Source organism: Amaranthus tricolor, chromosome 15, assembly GCF_026212465.1.
Source record: "Amaranthus tricolor cultivar Red isolate AtriRed21 chromosome 15, ASM2621246v1, whole genome shotgun sequence".
Classification (NCBI taxonomy): Eukaryota; Viridiplantae; Streptophyta; class Magnoliopsida; order Caryophyllales; family Amaranthaceae; genus Amaranthus; species Amaranthus tricolor.
The window spans coordinates 17,310,028-17,324,815 of NC_080061.1; the positions used below are offsets into that span (position 1 = coordinate 17,310,028).

At 38.3% G+C, this 14,788-nt stretch overlaps 1 protein-coding gene across 2 annotated transcripts; it reads left to right on the forward strand.

Annotated features, from left to right (window-relative positions):
* Positions 1–809: 809 nt before the first annotated feature.
* Positions 810–13,153, forward strand: LOC130801252 (U-box domain-containing protein 4-like). 2 transcript variants are annotated; one of them, XM_057665058.1, is made up of 5 exons: positions 810–1,150; positions 1,455–1,740; positions 9,432–9,548; positions 9,731–11,779; positions 12,560–13,153. In XM_057665058.1, the coding sequence occupies exons 2-5, from the start codon at positions 1,465–1,467 to the stop codon at positions 12,614–12,616; spliced, it is 2,499 nt and encodes an 832-aa protein (XP_057521041.1). In that variant the 5' UTR covers positions 810–1,150; positions 1,455–1,464; the 3' UTR covers positions 12,617–13,153. The 2 variants fall into 2 exon arrangements, with proteins under 2 accessions (XP_057521041.1, XP_057521042.1); XM_057665059.1 differs by having other exon boundaries at positions 816–968.
* The last annotated feature ends 1,635 nt before the right edge of the window (positions 13,154–14,788 follow it).

A 14,788-nucleotide genomic window follows, 5' to 3' on the forward strand; every position in this document is an offset into this window, starting at 1 on the left:
TTTAATAAATTAAATTTTATACATAAATAATTTCATATATTTAGAGTTAATAATCAATGGTCAATGTTTATTTAACTATTTTTAATCAAATTTGATGAAAAATATAAAACTTTAATTTTAATTTGTAGTCAAACAAGTAAAAGTAACAAAGTAATAATCACTAACTGATTTGCATTTTAACTATTTTTACCTTAATTAAGGGGAATCTTATCATCAATCAAAAAATGTCTAACAACTTAATCTGATATTGACTCAATCTATGGTAATTAGTGGTACGTAGTCGAATTCTACCGGAAAATAATACCCAAACCGCATCTGTACCCGATAAAACCGAACCAATTATTAACCGATGACAGTCCGAGACCAATTGATTACTTGACACGAACTTCAACCAACACCGAACGATGCTAACCCGATAGCTCAAATAACCGATCGTTAACCGAATCGTGACTAACCGACCTGACCCAAGTGTGACCCGTCGTAACACGCATCCGAAAATAACAGATCTGAAATACAACTGAACCGAATGACACCCGTCCGAAACCGACCCGATCACCCGAATGTACACCTCTAGCAACAACAAGACAAAGTCAAAAACATGTGTTACATATTATTTTTACGATCCATAATACTTGCTAATGAACATGACATGTAATATATACGGGAAAAAGTGACAATGAAACGGAGGAAGTACAATCCTTTCTCATTTCCCGCATTACCTTTTGTCTTTTTCTGCCATTTTTTCCTGTTTGCCAACTCAATTTGTACACCCACTTTTTCCCTTTTTAAGACAAATTTTAAACATAACACTTCATTTTAACCGTCATCTTTCTACCTCAAACAACCATAGGAAGAATTTCAATTTCTTGGAGTGCCCTAATTCCCAAATAAAATACCCTTCATACATTTGTTCTTGTTGAGCTCCAACACAACTTATTCTTTCAATGATTGAGACTTTACTCTTTTGGGTATTCATTTTTTTCACTAAATGTTAGTTAATGTTTGCTGATTCTACTTGTTTTGACTTTTTAAATTTTTGGGTGCAAATTTGAATAGTTGTTTGAGTTTGTATTTGGTTGCCCAATTTGTGCTTTGCAAGCATAGTTGAAGGTCAAAGTCAATAGTTGAAGATCTATATTTCCTCAATAAGGTATTTCTTTTTGGATTTTTAATTTTTATTATTTGAATTTATTTTGTCCTTTTGGGTATATGATCATTTGTTTTGATATTATGTGGGAAATGAATTAGTTTTGATGATTGATTTTGTTTGATGCGTGGGCAAAAATGGATCGCTGTTGCTGATGACTAATTTTAGTTCTTTTAGTTGTAATTTTAACCATTTTTTTGTCATTCTCCTTGTTGAATAACAACCTTTGTTTGGCCAAATTGAATAGCATATGCTAGCATACATTGGTTTCTGAGAATGTTTGATATCTCTGGTGTTTGCCTTCCAGTTTAGGTGAAATGGAGGTCTCATTGTGGAGGGCTCTGCTTCAGAATATATCGTCTTTTTTATGTTTATCATCACGGGATGGATTTGACTCTGAACCAGTACGAAAAAGTTATCTAAAGATTGAAGAAATATTGAAGCTGTTAAAACCAATACTTGATGCAATAATGGATACTGAAGTAGCCTCTGATGACCTATTTAACAAGGTACTTGAAGAACTTGGACTGTTTATCGATGAATCACAAGATCTCTTAGAGAGCTGGCATCCTTTGTCAAGCAGAGTTGATCTGGTACGCTTTTTTATATTTGGATTTCCAGTCACCATTTTGTCACTTGCATATAATCTGCTTCAATCAACATGCAGTGCACCTTGATCTTTACAAGTTTAGCCAAGGAGAAGCCTGAAATAAATGAAAATTGATTAACAATACTTGTATCTCAGATAGTCTTACTATCCATCTTTCCTAGAATGTACAATACGAAGATTCCGTTTCCCCTAGTGCCACTAAGTGGATCCCACCTAGACGGGGCTTAGGGGTCGACTGTCGAGTACATTGTTGCTGGAAATAAATACATGGGACGGGAATGGGAACATGAAACAGAGTCTAGAGTGACTCGGGAACGACTATTTATGAGAAATATTATCTATAAAATGTGAAGTCAATATCAAAGAAAATGAAATTGAATTTTGTACTTTAAAATTTTGTTTCTATACATACTTTTTTAGCTACTCCATGAGGCTTTGTGTCTTTGATTTCATTCATGTTCAGTCCTTTAATGTTTAAATGGAAGCCCAAAATTCTTTTACACTTCTAAATTGGACGACACCTAGAGCGATTGGGGACGCATTTGGTTGGTTATCTATGACGCGTTTTAAGTTTGCGGAACTATGCTTGACTGTACCCATATTTTCTTTTGTGACAACAAAGAGGTTGTTTCAGCATTTGTAGAGGACTTTATTAGTCCATTGATAGGCCATTCAATACAGAGAGCATGAATGTAATGTTATTGTATTAATGAGATTCAAGAAGTACAATGCTATGAAATGGGTTTGAGGGAAAAAGAACAGAATTGGAATGAGGAAGAATGAAGGTTGTATTAGGAAAAACGAAAAGAAGATTACAATAATTGATTTTTTGAGTGTTAGTCATTCCTGTCTTAGGTAATTCTTACACTGCTTAAGTTGCCCTTACGACAAAATAAAGGCTACTATTTATAGGCTACATTTTCCTTATTGCCAGCCCATATAAAATCTAACAGAAAGCATAACAAATTCTCCCCCCCTTTTTTTATTCCCTTCTTTCTGTTATAATCACCATGCCACGTCACTGGTTTGTTGGTTCTTGAGCTGTTGCCTTTTTCTTCTTTCTCTGATAAGTGATCCATATCCTTTCCTTGGTGAAGGGCATAGCAATACCCCTGTCGTGAAGACGTGCTTGTCCTCAAGGTGGAAGGATGGATACAGTTGAGCAATGAGAGTGGCTTCGAAGTAGCTTCATTGAGTGGTAATTCAGACCACTGTATTAAGTCTTCCAAGGCACCATCAGCACGGTAGCGCACATTTAAAATAACAGCTGGAGTAGTGCGAAGCTCTAGTGTATCAATGACTTGTGAAGGTAGGGAAGATGGTATGAAGGAACCAGTGGCTTTCTTTAATTGAGAAACGTGGAATACGGGATGAATACGGCTGTGAGGTGGGAGAGCTAATTCATAAGCTGTCTGACCAATTCGCTTGCTGATTTTGTAAGGCCCATAGAACCAAGGAGCAAGTTTCTCATTAAAGTGACGAGCTAGGGACTTTTGACGATAGGGTTGCAGCTTCAAAGAGACTTCATCCCCTACGCCGAATTCTATTTGGCGCCAATTCGTCCTCATTATGCTTCATGATTTGTTGGGCGCGTAGCAAGTGGAACTTGAGGTCATCCAATTTGGCGTCACGTTCCTGTTACAGTTCCTCCAAGCTCCCAAGAGTAGCGAGTTCATGACCAACGGGGCTGAGATGTGGGGGTTGTCTCCCATATAGAGCTTGAAAAGGGGACATTTTGGTAGAAGTATGAGGGGAGGTATTGTAACTATACTCAGCCCAATGGAGCCAATCAAGCCACTTTTTGGGTTGCTCGTTGATAAAGCACTGTAAGTAGGTCTCTAGAGTCTTGTTAACCACCTATGTTTGCCTATCGGTTTGGGGGTGATAGGCCGTACTCCACTTAAGCGAAGTGGAGTGTAAACGGAAAAGCTCTCTCCAAAAAGGACTCATGAAAACCTTGTCTCTGTCGGAAATTATGGAAGATGAGAATCCATGGAGACACACAATTTTCTTAATAAAAGCATCTACTACGATGGTTGCCGTGAAAGGATGATTAAGGCGATGAAGTGAGCGTACTTGGTAAGGCAACCACAACCAATACAGTGTTTTTCCCTTTGGCCTTAGGCAAGCCTTCAACAAAGTCCATTGAAACATGTTCCCACACTAAATTAGGTATGGGGAGGGGTTGGAGTAAACCGGCGGGGCTTAGGGTGGAGTGCTTGTGGCGCTAGCAGGTTTCACATGCCTTGACATACGCAACTATTCTCTTTTTCATGCCTTCCCAAAACCAATCTTGGGCTATGCGTTGATAGGTTTTGTGTTCGCCGGAGTGACCGCCTGTGGGAGAATCATGATAGTGATAGAGTAAGGTAGGAATGTAAGCGGAGTGTTTAGGCAAGACAAACCTCCCTTTGTAGTATAATCTGCGATTGTGCAAAGTAAAACTTTGAAGGGTAGGTTCATGAAGCAGGAGTTGTTGTTTGATAGAATTCAGCATGGTATCTTGGTCCACTAATTCTTCCAATTGTGCCCAATCAATCACATGAGTGCTACACAGAGTGCCTAACTCTTCTTCATGGTGTGCTCTCCTCGACAAAGCATCCGCGACTTTATTAGTCATGCTCGGATTGTAGTGAATTTCAAAATTGTATCCCATGACTTTGAGGAACCATTTTTGGTATTCCGTCCCTACTTCTCTTTGCTCAAGTAGAAATTTCAGACTACTTTGGTCAGTTCGCACCACAAATTTGCGCTCTAAGAGATAGCGCCACCATTTAAGGATGGCGAAGACGATTGCCATCAGCTCCTTTTCATATATAGGTTTCAAGCTAGCCCTTGTTCCTAATGCCTTGCTAAAGAATGCCACAGGATGTTTCTCCTGTAGTAACACTGCATCAAGGCCAGAGTTAGAAGCATCTGTTTCTATAACAAACAATTTGGAAAAATTAGGTAAAGAAAGGATCAAGGCCTTTGTCATAGCTTGTTTGAGGGCTATGAAGGCAGCAAGGGCAGCTTCATTCCAACCAAATGCATCTTTGCGAAGTTGCTCGGTTAGCAGTCTAGCAAGCTGAGCATAATTCTTCACAAATTTGCGTTAGTAACCGGTAAGGCCTAAGAAGCCTCGAAGCTCTTTAAGTTAGTTGTTGCAACCTTGTCCATATCCATAGCTACACCAGAACCAGTAATGACATGACCTAAATAGGCCATTTGCATAACCCCAAAGGCGCACTTACTTTGTTTCACAAAAAGAGAATGTGTTTGCAGTGTTGTCAAAACCGAGGAAAGGTGACTAACATGATCAGCTACTGTTTTGCTACACTCCAAAATGTCATCAAAAAAGACTAAAACAAATTGGCGTAGGAAGGGTTTGAACACATCATTCATGAGGGCTTGGAAGGTTGCCGGTGCATTGGTGAGACCGAAGGGCATCACAAGGAATTCGTAGTGCCCTTCCTGGGTTTGGAAGGCAGCTTTAGATATATCTTCCTCACCCATTCTGATTTGGTGATAGCCGGACCTTAGATCAAACTTAGAAAATATCTGGGCTCCATAAAGCTCATCAAGTAACTCATCAATGTTTGGGATAGGGAAACTTGTCAGGGATAGTGACCTTATTCAAGGCCTTGTAATCAACAGAGAATCGTCATGACCCATCTTTCTTTCTTACAAGGATGACGGGGCTTGAAAAGGGACTAGTGGAGGGTTGTATCACCTGTGCTTTCAACATATCATGCACCATTTTGTCGATCTTAGTTTTCTGTATTTGAGGGTAGCGGTATGGTCTTACACAAACTGGGTTTGTACCTTCCTTCAAGGTAATGGAATGGTCATGAGTACGAGGTGGGGGTAAGGTTGTGGGTTCAGAAAAAATGAAGTGGAATTGGTCTAAGAGGGGTTGGAGGTAAGCAGGAATAGGAGGTGGTTTATTGTTTTGTGGTTGAGGAAGCTGCTAGGCTTCATTTAATCCAAAGAGTGGCCCTTGTTTCTCCTTTTTAAGCATTCTTTCCATGGCTTTGTGAGATATTTGAGATATCCCTAAAGAAGGGTCACCACGTAACTCCACCGTATGCCCCTCCCAACTGAATCGCATCACTTGTTTTTTCCAGTCAGTAGAGATTTCGCCCATGATCACTGTAACCCCATGATCACGTCTGAGTTGCCCACAAAAAATCCTCCATGATGGTTAATCCCTGGACTTCAACACAAAGGGCTTTACATTCCCTTTCTCCTTGAATCCATTCTCCATTCCCAAGGGTGACTCCAAACTTTATTGAGGCCGAATAGGGTAGGTTGAGTTGTTGGATTGTTTTGTGGGATGTGAAATTGTTTGTCGCCCCCAGGTCGATCATTAAGATAACCTCTACTCCTTCAATTTGCCCCTTGAGCTTCATAGTTTTTGGGATACTGATGGCCATGACAGAGCTTAAAGATATATCCACGGTGGGTATTAGGTTTGTTTCCTCCATTACTTCAGTATTCTCCACATATTTCGCATTGACTTCCTCCTCCTCCGAAATAACCAGAACACTCATCTCCTTTTTTGAGCACACATTTATGAGACAATTTTTCATTACAAGTGAAGCATAACCCCTTTGCTAGATGTTCCAGCATTTTACGGTTGGTAAGGGTAAGGCGAGGTTGATTTTGGTTGTGGTTAGGGTTAGGACAGTTTGGATTGAAGGTTGCTCGACGGTGAGGGTTGTTGAAATTCTGATTTGGGTGGGTGTGGGTATTTTCGGCCATGGTGAGAGAATTTCTAGGATTATAATTTGGGTTGTGGGGTGGGGTATTAAAATAAGGTTTCTTTTGGTATGGGTATTTTTTGGTGGGTCCCAAATTTTGATAAGCCTCAGGATGTAATTTTTGGTCTATCCTCAGGGACCAAATCATAGCTTCCTTAAGGGTGATGGGGCCATGTACTCTAAGTTCCCTCCTGACATCATCTTTTAATCCCTTTAAATAAGACCCTAAAGACATAGATTTTCAATCTTACCAATAGGATTTGCCTTATCAATGAACTCCTTCTGATAAGCTGCGACCGTTCTCGTTTGCATCACGCTCATCCATTGTTCTTGTAAGGTGCCTTGATCCAGCAGCCGAAAATACTCCAATAGTAAGAGTTTCAGCTCCTCCCACCGGCAAATTGGTTGTTGATGTTCCCAATGAAACCTCGACAATGCATCTCCTTCGAGACTCATAATGGTGGCCTCCATGATCTTTTCCTCCGACATTTTATAGAAGTGGAAATACTGTTCCACCTAAAAAATCCATCCATCGGGATTTTCTGCTGCGAAATTGGGTAAGTCGAGCCGCTTAGTCCTCTAGTTTGCTCTTTCCGGTGTTTCAAGGTTGTTTAGGGTTGAATTTTTGTTGATGTGGTTTGGTTTTGGCTGGGTAAAGGTTGATTGATTTTCGATTGGGGTTTCGATTTGGGTATTTTTTTTCTGGGTTCATGTTATCACAAATCATTTGTCGGGTTTGGTTCATCATGCTAATATGGGCTGAGAGGGTCTCGTTTTTTTGGTTATTTTGAGATAATTCTGAACGAATTCGATCTAATTCAAAATTGATCTGGGTGGGGAATGATCTCAACTTCCAGATCTTCAATTCGCTATGTATTAGTTGGGTTCACCATGATTGGAGGGGTTTTGCTCTGATACCAGATTGCTATGAACTGGGTTTGAGGGAAAAAGAACAGAAATGGAATGAGGAGAAGAATGAAGGTTGTATTAAGAAAAAAAGAAAAGAAGATTACAATAACTGATTTTTTGAGTGTCAGTCACTCCTGCCTCAGGTAATTCTTACACTAGTTGAGTTGCCCTTACTACAAAATAAAGGCTACTATTTATAGGCTACATTTTCCTTACTGCCAGCCCATATAAAATCTAACAGAAAGCATAACAAATTCTCCCCCCTTATTTTATTCCCTCCATTCTGTTATAATCATCATGCCACGTCCTTGGTTTGTTGGTTCTTGAGCTATCGCCTTTTTCTTCTTTCTCTGATAAGTGATCCATATCCTTTCCTTGGTGAAGGGCATAACATACAATATTAGTGATAAAAGCTTTCGACAGGCTTTCGCTCTCCCAAGAATGAGTTAAGAACTCAACTAAATGTGCTCACAAAATATTCTGATATGTTCACTCCCCATCTTTATTTTTACTAATTTTCTTCTTCTAGAATATACACTAACTCATACTAAAATACCCATAATACCCCTATGTCTAACTAGACCGGGCATACGATCAGGGTATTGGCATGTGATGGTTATTACTTGAATGGGGATTATGAGATTCTCCTACTGGAGGATGAAGGTAGTCAAAGACTCAGAGGTGGGAGAACTCATTTTGAGGGTAGCATCAAGGATTCTTTTCTAGGACTTGTTTGTTTTATTGGGGTTTCTTTTTGCGCAAAGGTCACCATCTAACCTCTAAAAAAGAATTCAAGGACACCAACATAGCGTAAAAATACGATAACGGTCATGATCGTGGTAACGTAACAGTAATGCGACCAGGAGTGATGAGGTTATTGTAACGCCTAAATATTAGTCGAAACCATAATATATCCCTTGATACGACACATAACACGATTTTTTTACACCGCTTAAACGTGGGAATTATCAGTTCATTGTTTTTGAAAACCCTTACAATGCGGCCAATGCAATGCGATGTGGCCTTGTTTTTACACTATGGGCACCAACACTGCACATTTCGACATCCATGACCGCTTACCATCACCACCACACACCAGAGATGTCAATTCACCAGCAGTAACACCACTAATTTTTAAATCCTATACTGCTCGCTCAATCTATGTATAATTGTATATAACATAAAAGATTTAGATGTATGTGCATAATCTGACCTTCAGAGCTTCAATTATTAATTTTCATTGTTGAATTCAACCATTGAATTCCTAAATCTGAACCTGATTCTATCTTTAGGAGTTTTTTTAGTGTAGTTCTTTGCCATCGTTAACGGCGACTATGTGCTCATGTAAAGAGTTCAGAAGAGATAAATTATCAACAAAAAAATTGTGTACAGCGTATTGGGTTTGGTTTTGGCTATTAATTGTAGGAAAGTGCAAGGAAGGGGAGATACAAATGTTATGTTTTGGGGGGGGGGGGGGGGGGGGGGGTGCTTCTACCTATCCACTTCTTGAGTGTTGCATAAGTTCAGATAAACGTTCACTCACTTGCTACTTTGCTAGTTCCCCTACCTAACCAAACATGTTAGGGCATTTAGGCTTTCTATTTGCCTTCCTTTCTCTTCTTTTGGTTGTTTACTTTCCTTTTCTTACTCTTTAACCAAACTACCCCTCAATTTTTTTTGTTTGTAATTGGAGAGAATTTCAATAAACTGACTTATTTGAGCTGAAGCAATATTTTGTTCTAACATGGTGATTGACCTCATACACCTCTGACCTCACTGTTTGTCTATCATTTGTAAGTTATGTTGTAGCATATTTTCATAATTTCTGTCGAACGGAAAGCTGGTGGAGGAGTAATGATTTTACATTTTTGATATTGAATTTTATCTTCCAACTCTACATTAAATGTGGATTCTCCTACACATTCCAGGAATTATTTTGTGAAGTATCTTCCTGACACGGTTTTTAATAAAGATTTTTCTTATGTTCATCGCTGTTTGATTTTGATTGTAACATACTGTGTAGGTACTCCAAGCTGAGTCGTTGACAGCTAAGATCCAGAATTGTATTTTGAAGTTCTTCTGGCTGCTGAAAGATTCACATCAGTCCTTACCTGTGGAATTGAGCTCGTCATCTCTTGAGGTGCCTTTGATTCTCTTTCTGACTGTTTCTCTCTTGTGAGAAAGCATTTGTTTTTTATTTGATTGTCACTTCTCATCTCAAAATCAAATTGCTCTAAATTGCTGTATTCTCTACTCTGTAGCCTGCTGGTAAATTTTAAGATTCAATCTCTAGTATAGTCTGACCCATTCTTTGTTGGACAGCTCTGCATTCAAAAGGTTAAAAACATAGGATGTGATACTACTACTACAATCATTGATGATGCTATGAAAGATCAAGCAGGCAGCCACGCGCCTGGCCCGGAACTGCTTGTGAAAATTGCTGATTGTCTGGGGTTAAAGTCAAATCAGGAAATTCTCATTGAAGCTGTGGCACTTGAAAAGTTGAAGGAGAACGCTGAGCAGGCTGAAAAGAATGTGGAGGTGGATTACTTTGAACAATTGATTTCTCTTATTACTCGCTTGCATGACCGCCTTGTTTTGTTAAAACAATCCCAGAGCAGTACACCTATCCCGATACCAGCTGATTTTTGCTGTCCTCTTTCCCTTGAACTTATGACAGACCCTGTCATTGTATCATCAGGCCAAACTTATGAACGCGTTTTCATCAAAAAGTGGCTTGACCTTGGTCTTACTGTATGTCCAAAGACAAGGCAGTCATTAGGTCATACCAATTTGATACCTAACTATACTGTTAAAGCACTTATTGCAAACTGGTGTGAGATTAACAATGTGATGCTGCCTGACCCTTTAAAGTCTGTCAACAAAGATCAGCCGTTGGCACTACTTTCACAAAATGATTCGAGTTCTTTAAGGGATTCTAACACAAGGTCTCCTTCTAGAGGTAACCTACCTGCAGCACCTGAATCAAGAAGGTTAGCAGTTTCAGATGGCAAGAACTCGAGCTATTCAATTGACCTTCTCCAAGACGGGGCTTCCCCATCACATCCACATTCTTCTTCGGATAGATCTATGTCTCAAATGGCTGAGAAAGAGCCTGGATTGGAAATTGGGGGAATATCTTTAAAAGACAGATTGATCAATTTAGGTAGAAAAAGTGTGGATTCAAATGGCCAGCATTCTGTGTCACCAGCACATAGAGAATATGCAGATTCTGTTAGTTCTCATGAACGGTCGTCTGAAAGGCATGATGGAATGTCCTTAAATGGAAACAGAGTGTCCGAGATGAGTTTGATTCACCCATCATCCGAAGATCCTGATCAGGTTTCGCAGAGTCCTGGCGATAGCCGTGATGCTTCTGGTGAACTATCCGAGGAACCACATGCTGCTGCCCCTGAGAGTACTTCGCAGAGGGAACCTGAGTTTCTGCCTAGACTAATGGATAGTAGATCACGTAATCAAAATACCTGGCGCCGACCCGTAGATAGGCTAGTAGCTCGGATGGTATTTTCACCAACCACAGAAACAAGACCTGATCTCTCAGAGACTGAAGCTGAAGTTAAGCAATTGGTTGAAGATTTGAAAAGTGACTCAATAGATACCCAAAGAGAAGCAACAGCTCAACTTCGGCTGCTTGCAAGACACAACATGGATAACCGAATTGTGATAGCTGGTTGTGGAGCCATAAGATTATTGGTCGATCTACTTCATTCGACAGATCCAAAGACTCAGGAAAATGCTGTGACTGCTCTTCTTAATTTGTCAATAAATGATAACAATAAATACGCAATTGCAAATGCAGATGCAATTCAACCCCTAATCCATGTTCTTCAGACAGGCACATCAGAGGCTCGGGAAAATTCAGCTGCCACACTTTTTAGCCTCTCAGTAATAGATGATATTAAATCCAAAATAGGCAGATCTGGGGCTATTGGTCCTTTGGTTGAATTGTTAGGAAACGGGACACCTCGGGGGAAGAAAGATGCTGCTACTGCTTTGTTTAATTTGTCTATATATCATGAGAACAAGGCTAGAATTGTGCAGGCAGGTGCTGTAAGGCATCTAGTTGAGCTGATGGATCCTGCTGCAGGTATGGTTGATAAGGCTGTTGCTGTTTTGGCAAATCTCGCTACCATTGCTGAGGGAAGGACTTCCATTGGCCAGGCAGGTGGGATCCCTGTTCTTGTAGAGGTTGTTGAATTGGGTTCTGCTAGAGGAAAGGAGAATGCAGCTGCTGCACTTCTACAGCTTTGTACTTTCAGTGCCAGATTTTGCAATATGGTGCTCCAGGAAGGAGCTGTACCACCATTGGTGGCTTTGTCACAATCAGGGACTGCTAGAGCCAGAGAGAAGGTATAATTTCGATCCTCCATTTGGATGAATAGTTAGTGGTGCATACAAATTCGATATATACCAAATAAACTTCACGTCTTAAAATATAAAACTACCAGTTAGATGTCTACATATGCTTCTCCGTCTCCACGAGTTTGCTACAATTTCTATTTTTGTCTGTTCTACTTGGTTGGCTATATTTTTACTTGGTTTATAGCATTTCCTTGTATGAAAATGGTTCTCGCCACATTCTTAATCCTCTTCCACACATTTTTTTCTCTATGTTGAAACCATCAACACAATTCAATTTTTTTTGTCTTATTCTCTCAAGTTCAACAACTAAAGTACTCCTTAACATTTTTGCTAATCCCCTAAGTAGAAACTCAAGAGGACAAACTACAAAGGAGTATTTGCTTAAATGGACTGTTGGAGAGATGATGGAGATGACTACTCCCTCGATCGCTATGAGAATGCCACATTTTCCATTTTGATCTGTTCTTTTTACATTGCATCATTTCCATTTTGGGTGATGTCCGTACCACTTTCTTTAATTCTTATCCACACATTTTCTTTTTTTTTTCTCTCCTTTTTAATCATATTCACATAATTTTAATATCCACACCATTTTCTAACAATCAGTGTGAAGGGCACTGTAGCATACTTGTGGTCACAAAGCGCGTGTATAAAATATGGTGCGCATGCTGTAAAATCTTGACCGATCATTGAATGTTGGCTACATGGACTTGTAATATAATTTGTGTTATATTGGGCTGTAACACTTGTTCTTTCATTTTTTTTCAGGCTCAAAGTCTTCTGACTTACTTTAGAAGCCAGCGCCATGCGAATTCCAGGGGTTAGTTTCCATAACCCAAAACTTTTGAAGGTCTACAAAATTGTTTGCAAGTTTTGTACAATGTAAATATGAATTGAAAATAACTCATGAAATTTTGTGCACCAAATATTAGCATTGTTTGTTCACTGCAAGTGAGAAGGTTTACATATTTAGCATATAAGTGTTTAATTTTTTCCCCCCTCCCTTATGTGTAAGCCATGACTGTACAGTAGGATGATGAAGAAATGGCTACATGGCCTGCCTTGCCTTGCCTTCTAAGAGATTACTATTTTATTTTTCAAAAACCTCGTCTCGGTATGTGACATTTGGCATTGGGGTATTGATACATTCTTGTTGTATTTATCATCTTATTTTGACTTTTAAGTTCTATGAACATCAAAATTCAAAAGTAGTTGTATTTATTTGTAAAGAATAAGAGTAGTTTGATTAACCCCTATGTTGTGGTTATATTATCAAATATCCAAGGTGGACAGTATTTATTACTGCAAGTCCAATTATGCAAAGACTTACAAAGACTTATAAATTTACTTTTTTTTTATTCTTTTGAGTTGGTGCTTAGAGATTTTATATACACTGCATCCTTGTTTGTTAGTTTTTTGGCCGTGTTGTATTGATTTTTAATTTATTGGTTAGTTAAATAATTAAAAACTTATTTAATTAAAGACTCGAAATCATGTCCTTTGAATTTTTTCAAACATGGAGTCTCAGACTTCAAACTTCAGATAATGACATCTTTTAAAAAACAAAGGTTTTTTAATAGTATGTAAATGCAAGACGACTTTCAAATAATTAGCTATTTGCGAATTATACTCAAAATAAACGTATTTGTTGATTTTTTTTAGTGAAATTCCACGTGGTAACCAAAACTTTTAAAAATCCACGCGGTAACCCTGAGGTTTACCAAATTGTTCCACAGTGACCTTTTTGCACATAAAACGTTAACAAACATTAATTATGAAGCTTTACGGCTGTTGTACGTCTATTTATGTGACTCACCATGTCAAATGCTATCAGTCTCAACCTTTTCTCCCAAAACATAAATGGTAACTCCACAATCTTTGGATTTGGGAGAAAACATATGATTTGGATGTAAGATGATAGAGTTAGGGTTTATGTTTTAGGGAAAAGTTTGAAACTGATGGTATTTAAAATGGTGAGTTGCATAAATAGGCGTACAACATCCTTAAAGCTTTGAAATTATGACTAACGTTTTATGTGCAAAAAGGTCACGGTGGAACAATTTGGTAAACGTAAGGGTTACCGCATGGAATTTTTAAAAGTTTTGGTTACCACGTGGAATACCCAAAACCTCAGGGTTACCACGTGGAATTTCCCTTTTTTTATAAATGATTATTATACTCATTATACAGATTTTTGTATATTCACGATTTTGGATGATTAAACAAGTTTTGAATATGATATTTTAAATTAGACCGATTGTGAGTCTTATGTATACTTATTACTTAAAATCTCGTCAATTTGATCATAGATCATATAATTTTTTAAGTAGTCATCATTCAAAACTTTATTTATTAGGGGCGAAATATTTAGCAAATGTTGTTATTAAACTTTCAATGCTTTCAACCATTAATCAAAATTTTTTTTACTTGATTAATCTAACTTTGTTTTATGATTAATTTTCGTAATATTTGATAGATCGAACTTGTTCAACTAGAGTCTATGACATACTCTAATTAATCGGTCAAGCATGGTAAATCTTAGAAAAAAAATTTGCATTGCATAAGCTCATTATTGTCTATATCAATCTTAAAATATAAAAATTTATAAAAAATAAACTAAACACTTAAATATTAGGACAAAGTCGGAGTCAAAGTCAATGTCAGGTCGAATCGGAGTTGAAGTATGGTCATAGTCGAATTCGAGTTGAATTATCATAATTTTTCTAAAATCAACCTCCGATCCGACTCTAATTCAAACTTGTCTAATTCAAACTTAGATTATATTATCAAATTTCGACTCGAATTTCTTTTTCTGGAATTTGAATCACATTTTTTCCATCCCGTCGAGTCGGATTAGGTCAAATTTGGATCTAACTCTCAATCTGTCATCCCTATCAACAATGATAAAGATGGAAAAATGCATGGATGAGGAAAACTTAGCTAAATATAAAGAAATTAAAAATCAAGGCCAAAATAACTTTACGCAAGGCATATTAT

What these genes read in the sequence shown, in the direction of transcription:
- LOC130801252 (XM_057665058.1), top strand. Translation starts at nt 1,465, where the DNA reads ATGGAGGTCTCATTGTGGAGGGCTCTGCTTCAGAATATATCGTCTTTT. An exon ending in TGTCAAGCAGAGTTGATCTG is followed by an intron (nt 1,741 to 9,431) that starts GTACGCTTTTTT and finishes CATACTGTGTAG; the next exon opens with GTACTCCAAGCTGAGTCGTT. An exon ending in TGAGCTCGTCATCTCTTGAG is followed by an intron (nt 9,549 to 9,730) that starts GTGCCTTTGATT and finishes TTTGTTGGACAG; the next exon opens with CTCTGCATTCAAAAGGTTAA.